General features: G+C 51.4%; 1 protein-coding gene across 8 annotated transcripts in view; it reads right to left on the bottom strand.

Annotated features, from left to right (window-relative positions):
• Positions 1-15581, bottom strand: part of LOC107324282 (protein CEPU-1) — a 267820-nt gene that overhangs the window by 4994 nt on the left and 247245 nt on the right. For all 8 annotated transcript variants that reach the window (XM_015884183.2, XM_015884187.2, XM_032449055.1 and 5 more), the window contains 4 exons: positions 15246-15371; positions 1012-1146; positions 334-454; positions 55-206 (listed from right to left, as the gene is read on the bottom strand). In XM_015884183.2, the coding sequence (XP_015739669.1) occupies positions 55-206; positions 334-454; positions 1012-1146; positions 15246-15371 (534 nt within the window). The remainder of the gene's footprint in view (positions 1-54; positions 207-333; positions 455-1011; positions 1147-15245; positions 15372-15581) is intronic.

Here is a 15581-nt window from a genome sequence, read left to right as displayed (position 1 = left end):
GTCACTCCGTTAAGCTGTGCCTGGTCCCCACCCCAGTCCCTCAGTGCTGCTCACCATAAAGGATCATGCTGGCGTTGGTATTTCCTAGCTGGTTGGAGGCCACGCAGGTGTAGTTGCCATAGTCCTGCTCAGAGACGTTGAAGAAAGTCAGTCGGGAGAAGAAGGCTTTGTTTTCCACCTTCAGCCCTTTCTGTCCTTCAGCCAGCCTGGGAGGAGAGCAGAAGGGGAGACAGTGATGGGAATGGCTTTGCTCTGTGGGGTTTTGGGGATGACAGCAAATGGAAGGGGTCAGTGTGTGGCTCCCACCCCCCCCAGGGCAGCCCAGGCTCTTACCGCTTGTCATCTTTGTACCACTGGAAGTCAGCGGAGGGGACGGCAGAGGCCTCACACATCAGGATGCCCTTCTGCCCCACGGGCACACCGGTGCTCTTCGCATCCGAGATGTACGGTGGGTCTGTGGGGAGGATGGAGCTGGGGGTTGGTGCCTCTTACCTCTCTCTCCTTTTCTTTTCCCATCTCATGGAAGAAGAAAAATCATCTCCAAGTTTATGCCCAGCTCCTGCAACTCCTGTTCCCTGCATCCTCCAAGGACCAATGCTCCCTGGCACTCCCTGATGCCCAGCAGCTCCAGAGTGGAATCTGGGGGGGTTGGAAGGTCTTCACTTCTGTCTATGAGCACAAACAGTGCTGTTTTCTTCCTCTCTCTTTCTCCTTTTTCTCAGAATGAAGCAATGCCTGTTTACTGCTTGCTTCCCTCCTCTCCCCTGAGGTTATAAGCACAGCATTTCACCACAGGTGGAAAACTCAGGTTGATGGAGACAGCTGAGGAGGAGGTGGAAAAACAAGGAGCTTGGAAAAAAAAAGAAAAGGGGAATAAAAGGGCAAAGCAGCACCTGCTTGAAAACTTGCAGGTGCCAGGCTCAGTGCTGGGACCAATGGCAGGTGATGCTGCGTCCCATCAGGGTGGGACAAAGTGGCCCTGAGCTGTCCCTGCACCCCAGAGCTACTCACAGTTGACGGTGACTTTGACTCGCTGGACGACAGGCGCAGCCACGTCGTTGGAGGCACTGCACTCGTACTCGCCCGACTGCTCCCGGGTGATGCCTGTGATCTCCAGGTATTCATCCTCGCTGATGAAGCCCACAGCTGTTGGGTGGAGGGAGAGGCCTGTGAGCAGGGGGCACGCTGAGCCCACACCCAACCTGTAGTCACCAGCTGGGACCATGTCATGCTGACCCATCTATCTACTAGGTGTCAGATGCACTGGTCCCAGCCACACCGACAGCATCATGTGCTGCAGATTCATGTCCCCAGTGTGTGCAGGATGGGCAGGGGGTCCTCATCCCACCCCATCTTCCTGCCTCGAGGTGCTGGCTGGACTCTCCCTGCAGCCTCCCTCTGATCTTTCAGCCCCAGATGGGGGAGGTGGCATCTTCTTCCCTTCCCTGCCACTTCCCCATCGCCTTTCTCAGCTCTCCTGCAGCTCAGACATGATAATTACTGCACGAAGCATCTCCACGACCAGTGTCACACTTAATATTCCTATAAATTTTAAACGGTAGTCCTTGGTACATATGTGTGGCAATTGGTATCATATTTTAATTAAGCTTGCCCTACACCATCTGAAATTAATAATAGCTCGAATTACCAGTGTAATTTATAAATTAACATTGCTGCAGCATTAGGAAATAAATTAGCTCTGGACAGCTGTTTCCAGGAGTGAGTGCCAATGGCAGCGAGGCCGAGCACAGGTCCCTGCTCCCAGAGGATGTGGTGATGTGACCGGCACAGCCCTCGCTTCCCACCCGGTGTGCACTGCTGTGACCCAGAATGCTGTGGCTTGACATGCTTGGGTGGCCAACCGGGCACATCTTGCTCTTAACGTGTGCATGCAAAGTGTACAACAAATTCTGCCTGCGTCCCACTGTATGATACCTTTAGAGCAGCTCGTCCCATGGGTCTGAGCACCCAATGAGACACTGATGCCCACCCCCATCCCACAGAGCCCATCCAGGGCTGAGGTGAGCCCTCCCATGCACACAGTGTGATGGATCGCTGCCGTCCACCTGCAGCATCCTCAGCCCCGAGCTCCCAGTGGAGCGGCTGGCAGTGAAAACCGCTGAGCTCATCAGCACTTAGCGCAGCAGAAGGGCGAGATTTGAAGGCGTTACCCCAAAATCGATATCCTTTGGAGACACAAAAATTACAGTTTTATACCCAGCAGCAGTTTGCGCAGCAAAAGAGGAGAGAGAGGGAAGGAAACGAGCTGCCTGTTCTGGCTGACCTAGAATCGGCTCTCAGTAGCACAGCGCTGCCTGCCGATGGAATTATGACACAGCTGCAGCCCTTGGATGCTCCGCGTGCAGATCTGACTCCGGTTTGTGCAAAGACCCCGATAAAGCTCTGCTTCCAAACTCAGCAAAGGCCCTTCCCCAAATCATCGCACTGCACGGCTGAGGTTTGATCCTGGAGCAAGGCAGTGAGGGCTCGTTTCATTACCCAGCAAAGGACTTTGTGAAGTGATGGCCAGGGTCAGCTTGCCACCTGCAAAAGCTGGGAAAGGGAGAGATGAAGGCTCCCCCAGCCTTTGTGCTGGCTTAGTGCAGGAGTCTGACATCAGTGCCTGGTAATCAGCCTCCAGAGGGGCAAAATGCAAAGGTTTGGGGGCCGGCTTTGTGCCATCAGCCTGCAAAGGTACCACCATGTAATGCTCTGAGTGCTATTGCCGAGGTAACAATGATAACACTGAGATGAAGACCACTGCTGCAAGGGTCCCTGTATGGATCCAGCCTTGTTAGTGCAGTGATCCCACACCAAAGTCAATGGGAGAGAAGAGTCCCCTGCACAGAGCACTTCCCTTTTTCTCCCTTACCTGCTTTACTTTCAGCATACATGCATAGAGACCAGCCTAAATGGCTACGTACACACAGGCACTGAAGTGGTCTGGACACGAGATGCCCTATTGCACTTTAGCAGCAGTGACAGAGCTGATTTCTGCCAGTCTGAACCCGGATGGAGGCACCTGCTGAGCCCTGCCCCATCTCCTTTCACTGCCTTCCTGCCAGAGGGCTGAACAAACAGGGCACTCTCCACTTCTTGGGTTTTATATCGAGAGCTGCTTCTGATGGGGAAGTGGCAGTAAATAAAGAGCGAAGCCATGCGGCTTGTTATGTGCTGCTCCAGCTGAGAGCACTGGAAATGAATGGGCTCAGAAATCAGCGTGGTATGCAAGGAAATAACAGTTCTGGCTCACGTCCTCTCCTGCACAAAGGACTTTACAGGAAAAGCAGCTCCATGCAAGCACTGCTGCCCCGTGCTTGTTGGGGTCCCCAGTGGCTGGTGATGCTGCTTTGGGGAAGCTGAGGCTTAGGATGAGGGCACCGCCAGCCCAGCCCAGATTCTGGATGGGAGTCATCCCTCTGACTGTCTCATGTATATCAGACCCCTTAGGGTTGCACTGCGGGTCTCCAATGATTCACACACTCCTCCTGCCTCTGAAACTGCTCAGAGCTCAGCAGCCCTAAGCCAGCAGCAGCCCTGCAATGCCCAGAGTGACTTCAGGAACTTCTCAGGGCTGCCTCTGCTCGAGCACAATTAGCTGCTGAAATATTGCAGGAATTAATGGCACAGCGCTCTCATCTCCTCAGGAGCTACAAAACCAGCACAGCCAGCACCCATTATTATTAATAATAATAATACTACAATCCAGGCCAGAGATGGAACAGCCATTCAAAGGCACAGCACCTCACTCCTCTCCTAACCTGGAGCAAATGGAGCAGCACCAGCAGGACCAAGGGGCACTGCAAAGCAGAGCAGAGCTTGGCCCAGCAGTGCTGGGACAGGGGTGCTGGTTGGACCATGAAGGTGAAATCCTGCTCCAAGAGGCATCCAAGCAGTGCCTGGAGTCCTGCACAGAGTGGATGTGATGACATGTGGGGAGATCAGGGGCCTCATGTATTCCTTCCATGCCTTTCTCCTCCTGCTTCCCCTTTGCTAGGCTTGACTGGGCTCCCCTCTGCCTCCTCCCACCTGTTAGTTTCCACTGAGCCTCTGACAAGATAATAACTCACCAGTAAGCAAACACATGTTCCCAAATTAATTACGTGCCGCCGTCCCCCAGCTCACCGCACAGGGGTCTCTGTGCCATGTTGCTTCCAGTTACCTTGGCTGAGCACTAATGTGACACCAGCATCAGAGCGAAGCAATCCCAGCCCTGCAGCAAGCACAGCAGCTCTTCTTATTTCTGTGCATCACTTTGCTCCCGTGCATCACTCCAGCTCCTTGTCTTTCTCCCTGCACTAATCAGGGCACAGCACACAACACTAAGCAAGCTCCCAGTGCTGCAATGTACCCACACCACGTTCATGCACCTTGCTGCCATATTCCCACCTCTGTGGATCTGAGCAATGGCCCCACTATGGGTTTGGTTCCCTCACAGGCTGTGGATGCCCAGATTCCCAGTGTTACTCCTGAGTCATGACCATGCACCGATTGGGTCAGCCTAAGAATGGGAATATTTTATGGGGATAATTTTATTAAAATGTTTACAACAATGCAGATATTGACATCTAGCTTCAATCAATAGCACAATTTATTGTCCTTCAAGGTGAACATTAAGCCAAGCTGCCCATTAGTCAATATTTACCTCCAAGGTCTATAAATCTTTATACTGGCTTCAGCAGATGTTGACAGTGGCCGATTCCAGATAAGTACAAGTAAGAGTGTGAAACATTGCTCCTTTTGGAGGTGAAATAGTAACTAGTTAATTACAGCCCCTACAGCAATTCTGAGCTATCAATTTATGGCTACTTCTGGCAATAAAAATTAACATCGCGCAGACTCCCGGCTCAGAGTGACGCTCTTAAAACCAAGAGCCATCTATTTCACATGTCACGCCGACACGGCGGTGATGGCCTTCTTATAACAGTTTATAGTAAATAAATAAAATATACAAAGGTAATAAGAGGGAACTGCTGGAATCCGAGAGCTCGTTTCCCTCTTCTCCTCCTTCTCTCTCATTGTTCAGCATCTCCCTGCTACTACTGACTGCTCATTTAGCACATCAGGAACCAAGTTCAGGCATTGCAAGATGCTCCCTTGTTCTTTTGCTTGCCCGATGGCACCGTGACAGCAGCATCACCTCCATTCACCCCAAGCTCTGACTCCCCACGCTCCAGTGGAGGAAGACGTGGGGTAATTAACCTGCTGGAAACCATCCAAAGCAATCATTCAAAGGATGATTTCTTCAAGATTACCCTATCGACCCAGGAGAGCACGGCTCTGTCCTTCCTTCCAAGCACATTGCATCCCAATGCCACGGGCTCCATCTGCAGCCCCTTGGAGGGGTGACCCCATTACAGAGCTTGGGGTGGGGACAACCACAACCACTGCCCTGCTGTTCTTCACCCCTCACAAGCCTTTTCAAGTTTCCCAACAACAAGGAATGAGATATCTCACCCTATACAGTGGTTATTTGTGTTAATTAGCATGATTCAAAGGGCTGGTGGTGCACAAAGCCACCAGGCATGCAGCTCCCATAGCATCTCTGTGGGTCGCAAAGGAGAGGGATGTCCTCTAGCAACTCACCCTGCCATCAAACAGATGCACACATCACTGCTCCCTGCAGAGCCCCTTGTGTACCACTGCATCCCCATACCATGCAGCAGCCCAGCCTGCTCGCCTCACCGCCACCGTGAGATGCCCATTATAGCACCATTGTGCTGAGTTTTTAGCTTAAAAGTCCTTGAAAGTTTCCCACTGTGACTAGTCAAACAAGATCTTTTTCACTTTCCTTCTCTTCTGCGCTAACAATATTTATACTCATTTCTTTTATTGAAATCTATCTGCCGCCTGTTCTATTAAAGCTGCCTGAGTGGCAGCTCCTATTCTCCGGGAGCCCGCAGCCCATCTATTCTCCAGACAATGAGGTACAAGCAGTCTATCTTCTATTGTGCTTCCCGGCCTTCAGCTCTCCAATCTCCCATCTCCAAAAGGCATGTCAGAGGCGCTGAGATGGAAAGGATGTGGATCCTGTGCTGCCCTCCTGCACACCCCATCACCATCGGGGGGGGTTCAGGTGGGATGTTAGGAAAAATCTCTTCTCTAAAGAGAAAACACAGGCTGCCCAAGGGAGTGGTGGGGTCACCCTGTGGAGCTGCTCCAGAACTGTGGGGATGTGGCACTTGGGGATGTGGCCAGTAGACATAGTGGGATGGGGATGGGCTTGGGGTCCTCAGAGGTCTTTTCCACCCCTAATGATTCTATGTTCCTATGTGGCTGTGACCCCTGTGATATCTGGGGACAATTCTCTTGTCCCCCAGCTCTGCACCATGCGACTCTGCGAGCTGCTGCTCACACACACAGATGAGCTTCATGCAACTTCTTTGTGAGCAGGAATAAAAAAAGAAAGCGTTAAGCCCTTTTGTCTGCAAGAAGTAGTTCATTGGGAAATAAAAAGGATTATGGAAATTAATATTTAAAGAAACAAAACACAACAACTCAGGGACCAACCACCCTTGAAGGAGGCTCTAACTCAGGAGCAAACGAGCCACACAAAGCACCAGTTCTCACTTCAGTGAGCTGAGCTAATAGAGGCTGACCCTACAGCACAGGGCTCCTCTTCCCCCCTCCCTGTCCCCACTGCTACCCACAGCCCCAGCCCTCCCCTCACCCTTCCTCCCTTCCCTTCCTCCCCACTATTTTTTCCCCGTTGTGGCTCGCAAGGTGAGAGAGGACAGCATCGCCAGAATGAAGGATTCTCCTGCATGCCCTCTCCCAGCAGCGGCCCTAATTCATTTTTCATGGCCCCTCGCAGTGACAAAAGCCGCTGCTTCTCTCTTGTAAGCGTGCGCCATGCAATAAGTCAAAGCTGATGTGCATTTTCCCCCTGGGTGCCGAAGCTGTGCTTTTGATTTAATTTGTCCTGTTGTTTGGCTCTCAGCCTTTGCCGGAGAGTTCCTTTGGAGAGGCAGCAAGGTAGGGCCCCATACACGGGGAAGGGCTGCCTGACAGATGGGGTACAGTGGGTAGTGTTTAAATAATTTGCTGCGATGATACCGAGATGTTGGAGAGTGACAGATGCTCCGGGAGAAAATCACTCAGACAAAGACAAGCATCCTGTTTGCAGGAGCTTTGCTCCTCCATTAAATCCTGTTGCAACTTGGTTTTCCTGGAGCCCGTCCCATTGCTGGCAGCTCTCAGTGCTGTCTGGAGGAGAAGCAGCACAACACAAGGCTTGGCCCTGGCTAACACCAAGAAGAGAGCTGCTCCTGTTTGCAAAACACCCAAAAAAATGCCAGGCGGGTCCACATTCACTATTGCAGGTGGGGATAACAACGGTGAGATCCCCCAATGCCCTCCAAATCATTAAAGTTGGAGAAGACCTCTAAGATCCCCAAGCCCAACCCATCCCACTGTGCCCACTGACCATATCCCTCAGTGCCACACGCTCAACACTGCACTTCAGGATAGACCTTCTGCACCTCATTTTCCTCCATAACAAACAGCTGCTGGCACCCAGCCCCGTGAAGTCCCCCTGGCTTCAAATCTAAACCCCAAGTCTTTCCCTGCAGGAGAAGCTCTTACGACGTCATTTCAATCCGAAGCGTTTAAATGGCTGTAACCTCTGCTAAGCTGCATTTCAGCCGCATTAAGAAAATATCCCGAGGATGGGAAGCAAGTGGCATAATGGCATTAGGGAGAAAAAAAACTACATAAGCATCAAGTGCTGGCTAAATCCATTCAGAACGCTGGCAAGGAGTCCCACGGATGTGGGAAACTTTCCCTGCACACTAAGCCTGGCTGCCAGCTGATGGTGAATGGGGATGTTTCCCAATTCTCCCCATCTCACCCGGGATGAGGAGCACCCAACCTGGCTCTTTACCCTCTGAACTGGGGCCAGGTGAGGCCGGCTGTTGCCTCTCCATCATCTTTAGCCCGCCTTTATTTTTTTTCAGACACGCTATTTTCCAGCCCAGTGGCCTCGCTCTGTCCCTCGTGTTTTATGGCATTGATGTCTCCATTTCTGGTGGATCAGCTGCAGTATTGTGGCTTATGGAGAGCAGCCAGACAGGTGGACACGGCACCTCTGGGGCTCTGGGGGTGCTGTGATCCCAGGAAAAATGGATGGAGTAGTGGGGCCTGCCAAGCACAGCAGGGATGGGTGATGCTGGCCCTGGGCAATGGGAGGGACTGGGAATGGGATGAGCATCCAACACATGGGGTGGGGAGGGAGCAACTGATCTGCAAGGGAAAAGCCATTCTAAACAACAGCAGCGTAGCACAGGAAGGGGAAACCTCCCCAGGCTGCACCGTTGCTGCAGCTTTAAATTATACTACAGGAGGATAAAAATAAAGGAGAGGGAGATGGAGAGAGAGACCGTGAGGAAAAAGAATTGCCATTGTTTTACCAAGCAGATGGGAAAGTTCAGGGGATCAGAAAAAGACTATTATTATCTTGACTTGACCGTGAGAAGATGGGAAAGGAAGAGGCATTTTTTCTCCCTGCAGCAAGGAGTGCCATGGCAGGAATCACTTCAGCAAGGAGCTGGATGGAAACAGTTCTCCACCATCTGGGCACAGCACCAGGATCTGCTTTTTGCCCCCTTCCCACCAGCACTGATCCAGCCACATGCTGCACCCTGAATTGCTGATGCACAGCCAGGCAGTGGGCATCCATCACTGCCTCCCAGCTGTGCCACCCTGCCTACATGGGGCCAGCTGTGCTCCAGATGTGCTCACATAGCCCTCTCTTCCTGCACAGCATGTCTTTGTGAACCAGAAGCATTTCAGCTCCTTGCCCATGGTAGCACACCAGAGATAAGGAAACACTCTTCCTGCCCATGCTTGGGGTCAGGGAAGAGCACAAACCCCAACTCTATGGTGCACTAATGACTCTATGATTGTATGGAGGAGCTCAGCTTGGCTCCACCTGCTCTCAGTCACCCTTCACCCATCACATCCCTCCTTGCAGTCTCTTCACCAACTTTGCTCTCTGTCTCTCCACCACATTTTGTCCCTCCTCACTCCACCACATGGTCATTTCTTCTGCCCATAACCCTTTCCTTGCCATCCTTTCCTTGCTGATCCTCCTGTATCCGCCTCCTCTGCATCTCCCACACTTTGAGCATCTCACCCCTGGGAGGTGGAACAGGGGCTGGCAACCTGCCCTGCCTAATCCCGCAGCTACTGACTCCTCGTGCACTTAATATTCACGACAGAGAGAAACATTTCACGGCGAATTGGACGCACATTCAACTGGAAATGGAAATTTTATGACTCTTCTCACTCCAAGCCGCAGATTACACCAGCTGAGAAAACATGGAAGCAAATGAACAACCTGTGAACTGTAAAGTATATTAATAATGAAATCACAGCCTGGGAAATGAAGGCTTTATTCTGTTTATATTCTGCTCCATTAATAGAGAGCACTCTCGCTGGCTCCGCCCCATTAGCCACCAATCTGTATAGGGGAAGAGCGTGAGGCAGGCAGGGGAACGGTGGCGTGGGGACAAAGCTGTCAGGAGATGCCATCAAAGCATCTCCCTGTGCTGCTTCCAGCTGTGGACACTGGGATGCACTGGGACTGGGTGCGTGGGGAAGGAAGGGAGCAGAGTGAGATGCTGGAAGAAAGGCAGGCATGAATTTCAGGTTGGATATTAGGAGCAATGCGCTGTCAGCAAGGAGAGCATCTTCACATTGACTATGTGGCTGCAGACCCTTCCCACTAGTGGAGCACATGGTGGGTGAGACCCTACGATCAGAAGAGGGCAGACGCACCAAACCCACTGCAACCTCCCATCCCTCCAGGGATGGACACATCCCTGTAACCCCAAAAGCCATCACCATGGGGTGGGAGGACCTGGCCCATGTGTGACACAGCCCGGCCGGGCTCTCTCCTCCCCCAAAACAACTGCCATGGCTTATGCAAAGCTCATCACGGGAGCTAAAACGAGACGAGTTTTCTATAGCTGAAGCGACCTGGTGTTGACAGAATGGGGACGCGTTTCCACAGCTCAGATTTTTATAATAATACCTCGAGGGAGTCTCTGGCAAAGTTTGGCCCAAATATAATTAGTTTGCACAGCTATTAGGGGCTGATAAAAGGTTTTAATTTGTGTGGAGATCTCTCGCATCTCAGACACTCCCGTTCCTTGCTCTTCCTCTGCTTCCAAATGCCAGCTGAGTGAAAGTCACATCCCGAGCCGGCGACACAAAGCCCTGCATGAACCGAGGAAGGAGGGAGAGCTTTGATTGCTAAAGAAGAGACAGAAAATCTGGTGAGCCGACGCTGTCAGCACGTTGGGGCTTTGTCCACACAGGGAACACGTGGAAACTTCCCCAGTCCTGCATGCACAGCTTACGAGATTGTCATGCAAATGGCTCTGCTTGGGAACGAGACAAATAAATCTCCTGCACTCTTATTGCTATCGCATTGCACGGGGCCGCGGCTCCCTTGTGCTGGGCATGGTGTGAATGAAGATCGAGGTTTCTTGCAAAGCCATGAGAAGGTGGTGAGCAATGGGATGAGCTCAGGGATGGAACATGGGGTGCAGACAGAATCCTGTGCTTTTTGATGGGGGAGAGCATCCCAGGTCTCCATGCATCCCTCAGTCCAAGGGAGCTGAGCACTCTTTGCCTCTGGTGAGGAGGGAAAGTGTGACACTGCAAAGCTGTCTTAGGGAATATGCTGAAGCACAGAGGGTTTTTTCCCCCTCCTTTCTGTAATGGAGAGGCATTGCCTCATTTGTAGCTGGTAGGGGTCTTGTTATTTTTGTATGAAAATGCATCTTGTAAAGGCAGCTGTGCCAAATATGCAAACAAATCAGCTGAGCGGGTTCATTTCCACCATGTGGAGAAACAAAAATATTACTTTTATATATCTACACGCATAGGTACATAATCTCCTGTTGCTTTGAAACAGCAGGAAGAACAAGGGCATAGCAGTGGAGGGGAAACGTTGCAAAGGGACATACACAGCTCAGCACCCAACGTGCACGATGTGCTACCCAGGATTAAGTTAATCCTACCCCATCTTGCTCCCATAGCAAGCTGTGGGCTCTTGGGGGCTAAATCTTCCGCCTGCTCCTAGCAGGATCCCATTGCTGCTTGTAACATGTGCACAAGAACTTTGCAAGCCAGCACTGCCTCCACCTTGGCCAAAAACTGCTGCCTGTGCCACATTGGTACCAATGGAAATAAGCCACCAGTGACCCTTTTCCCAATGGATCTGTCCGGAGTGCACTGATTAAACACACATCAAAATGGGTGGCAGATTTACAGGTTAACAATGATTTAGTGGAGTGCACTGCAGCCAAATTAATGCCGGCTATAATGTAGTTTACCTCATTAAACAATGCACACCAAGATCCTGTCTGTTGTAAAACAATTGGTCTCTGAAGCCTAGTGTTCATCTTCCAGGGTTGCTGGGAGATAATAAATGGGTAATATTCCGGCGATAATGGTAATGGAGTCACGGCTCAGAGCTAATATTATGGCAAAGCAGTAATTATTTCAACAGTAAACAAGGGGACGGTTGAGCTGCCGACAGGATTGGAGCCCGTTGAAATGCTTCAGTTAATTTAGCTGGAGCCCAGGCCTGCAGTGCATCCTGGAAGGAGGATGGGGGTTGTTGGCTGAGCCTCTGCAAGATGCCTGGGCATCGGCCAGTGCTGCAGAAGGGCCACTGAGACCAGGGGAAACATGCAACTAGGTGAGATGGGATGTCATGTTTGACAGAGCAGCCAACCCAGTCCAGGTCAACCCAATCTCAACCAACCGAGCCCAACTAAACATAAGCCAACCCAGTCAGATTCAACCCAACCTCACCCAACTCAACCCAACCCAACTCAACCCAACTCAACCCAACTCAACCCAACCCAACCCAACTCAACCCAACCCAACCCAACCCAATGATGCAGCTCTGGGTTAGTTCACTGCTCCAGCCACAGGATGCTCAATTCTCTTCCTTCAGATACTGCTGTTGATGGCCCACACAACTATTTCAAAAGTCCTTAACAAAGAGGGGCTCATACCCCTCCTTCACCCAAGGCTGTACTTGGCTCTGGCACTTGCTCAGCTCGAGAAGATTCACGCAACTAAATGTCATCTCAATACAGACAAGAAAGGCAAGATAGGTGCACTGGCCTCCTCCAAAACCTTCAGAACATTCAGTAAGAGCCAAGAAACAGTGTAAAAACATAAGATCCAGGAGGAACACAGCAGTGGCCTTGCACAAACCAGCTGCTCTCTGTGGGAGCCATTTCCTTGTCAAAATGACCGGCAGAGAGCACAACCCTCCGTTATGAAGTAAAAGTGGTGACTTGAGGCACGGTTACAAGGAGGTTTCCCTGGGGACAAGGATTTCTCCAGGCTCAGAGGCATCTCCTGCCTGCAGTCCAGAAAGGATCTGGAAAGATACGGGGCAGCAAGCAATGCACTCAGTGCACAAACAGCTGAAGGCAGCGGATGCGTCCCCTTCCTGGGGACATGCAACTCCTCAAGCTGAATGTTTTTTCAGCATCTTTTCCTCTTGTTTTAAGCCCTGCCAAGAGCCAGAGAGAATCAATATATCCAAATATACCACACTTCTCCCAGAGTCCCTCCGCTGCTTTGCTGCTGATGTATAGACAGACGATCTCAAGAGACCTCTGCCACATCAGGCCACCGTGTCTCATCTATCTTAAGTGCATATACAAGCTGTGATTACTCCCACGCCCAAGCACCTCACGTCCTGAATGCATTTAGCCTCCCCTCAGCCCTGCCAGGCGACGGACTGCTGTCTCACCTCTGCCAGGGAGGAAACAGAGGTTAACAGAGCTGCTCACTGAGGACAGCTGGGTCATGGCAGGATGGGGCCATGCAAGCACTGCATCCCCCTCCAGGCACTGCCTGGCCCAGCAGCAATGCAGCACTGTGCATATGGGGCAGGGCTGGGCTCCTGCTTTCATTGCCGAGCCTAATCCTAAGATTAATGAGGGATTCCCGCTATAAAGACCTCTTGATCAGCCCTCTTATAAGTAAACACACCATCAAGCCAACCCATAATGTTTTCCTACCCTGGCAGCCTCCGTCTTAAGCCTTACACCAGAATCCATCATACTACAGCAATAATCAAACAGCAATTAGACAAAACCGTGGCAGAAAAGTCTATCAAGGGTTGTTAAGGATGACGAGTTGGATGCAGCCCTTGGCTCGGGATAGCAGTGAGCCCTTGGTGCCACTCACTGCAGTTCATCAGCACTTTCCCTGAGCTTAAAAGGATCCAAGACAAGTCTCGTGCCTGCCTCAGGGATGCATTTGTTCACCAAGAGATGAAAACCAGACTGACAACATGGCAATCACCATGACAACATCAGAGCCACCCAAAAAAATAAATAAAGAGCCCAAGTAACTATAGAAACACCTGCATGACCAAAACACACCGTTAACCAGAAGGTCTCACCATCATTTGCAGTTGGCATCAGCACCGTGGTGCCAGTACCATAATACAGCTGAAGCCTTCAGAACTTCTGAGATGTTTCACCCTTGCTGGGAACACCTCTCTTGACTGACATCCCAATGGGGATGGAGCTGGGCCTGCTGAGTGCTGGAGCTTGGCTTCCCAAATGGGTTTTCTGCCAGGCGCAGCCCCCAAAACCCCTTGTCACAGCTGTGGCTTCAGTCACAGCCCTGAGATGGAGGAACGTGTGTCTGCACCCACCTCCTCCTTATTCCATTTCAACCTGTGCACTGACAGGAGACAGGTGGCTGGGAAGAGACTGCGGTGGGATGGATCACTGGGGATTTGAGCTGCTTTGGTGCCAGTCCTTTGGGAAACCAGACTACATGTTCCTTCCAGTGAGCAAACACTCTGACTTGCTCCATTTCCCACCAAGAACCACAGAGAAGACTGAGAGCTGCCGAGAAAATAATAAAGCCCATGAAGTGCTGCCATGCAGAGGAGCACTCGGTCTAAGTATGGGAAGCAGCTCCTCCAGCACTGGCATGGCAACAGTATTATTCGGGTCCTGGATCTCCAAACCACAGCATCTCCTCCCAAGGAGCTCATCATCACCTTGGCACCTTCTACAGCACCTCAGCACACCTGCTCTGGCTCTCACTTCAGTCCCTGTACTGAATCCTTGTTTCCCGTATGCACGCTGAATTGGAAATGGGGAAACAGAGCATCCCCAGAGGCAGGGAGAGGAACAGGAGCTGCATGCAGCCATCAGAGCCGTCCTGGGCCATCCCTGTGCTCAGCACCATCCTCTGTCAGTCAGGCAGAGCCAGATAGATCTTTGCAATCATTTGCTCTCTTTGAGCTTTGAAGGCAGAATGCCTAATCATGGCCAAAATCGGGTAAGAGCTGCTGCTGCAAATTACACAGCACCACAGGTAATTTCTGATTAGCTCACTCTTCCTCTCGTGATGCATCCTCAGTTTCCATAGCAGCTAAGTCCTAAGTAAAATGGAAACATCTGGTTCAAGTGCAGGTAAAGATTCCCTGGGGAAAGAAACCTGAAGGATGGCAGCAAACAGTGAAAATAGCCCCTGTGAAAGTGAGAGGCACCCACGAGCCGGGAGCCTGGTTAGGAGAGGATGGATGGGTGCAAGGGAGGAAGGCAGCGAGGGGCAGGTAGTGAGAAAGGAGGGTCCTGGGGGCAGGAGGGATGTGGGATGGAGAAATGGATCATTCAGAGGCTCCTGTCAAGGGAGCAGGCTGAGATGGCACCGACTCTGCTTGCTCTCTGCTGAGGCCATGGAGAGGGATGGATCTGGCCCAGCAGCTCGTACAGAGCAGACGAAGGGCAAAAACCAACTGCACAAAAACAGTGGGGAAAGGATTTCACAGTAATACAGCATCGAACGGGTGTGCGCGGGAATTCACTTCCCAGCAATCCCACCCACACAGTTCTGCTCAGGGTTTGCTTTCCAATTAACAAGGCTACCAATTAATGCTTCGCGTGTTTTCTTGTTGCTTTGCACCATTTCCAGCCCCTCTGATGCAACTTGTGAGGTTCCCAGGGGACTCTCAGCACGCAGCCCTGTGCCACATGCAGCCACCCACTGCAGCAGCCCCAGCACTCCCAACACAGCGCAACCCCAACCTGGTAACCATCATTAATCCTCCACATAAGAAAAAAGCCCCATTATTCCTCTCCCAAGCCACCGGGCTGGATATTTCCCTAACAAAACCACCCACTCCTGCTTCCAATCACATCCTTTCAGTGCACACCAACTTCTCTATGCAACTATAGCACTCTTACCTTTGGGCGAGATGTGTCTCCAGGTGATTGTGGGGTCTGGCCTGCCCGTGGCTATGCAGGTGAGGCTGACGTTGCCACCTTCATTGATGGAGATGTCAGAAGAGATCTCGGTAATTTTCGGCGACACTGCAGTGAAACAAAGAAGGAAACACCAATGTAAGCAGACAGCACCTTGAGTGATGTGGTCTAATTTTGGGGTGCTGCTGTGTGGAGCCAGGAGTTGAACTCAAAGATCCTCATGGTGCCTTCCAAGTCAAGATTCTACAGTTCTGTGCCTTAAATCTGCCACCCTGGTACAACATCAGCCCCTATGTGTGCACATGGCATGGCTGCAGA

Source organism: Coturnix japonica, chromosome 24 (genome assembly GCF_001577835.2).
Source record: "Coturnix japonica isolate 7356 chromosome 24, Coturnix japonica 2.1, whole genome shotgun sequence".
In the NCBI taxonomy this organism is placed as follows: domain Eukaryota; kingdom Metazoa; phylum Chordata; class Aves; order Galliformes; family Phasianidae; genus Coturnix; species Coturnix japonica.
This window is presented reverse-complemented; position numbering and strand designations above follow the sequence as displayed.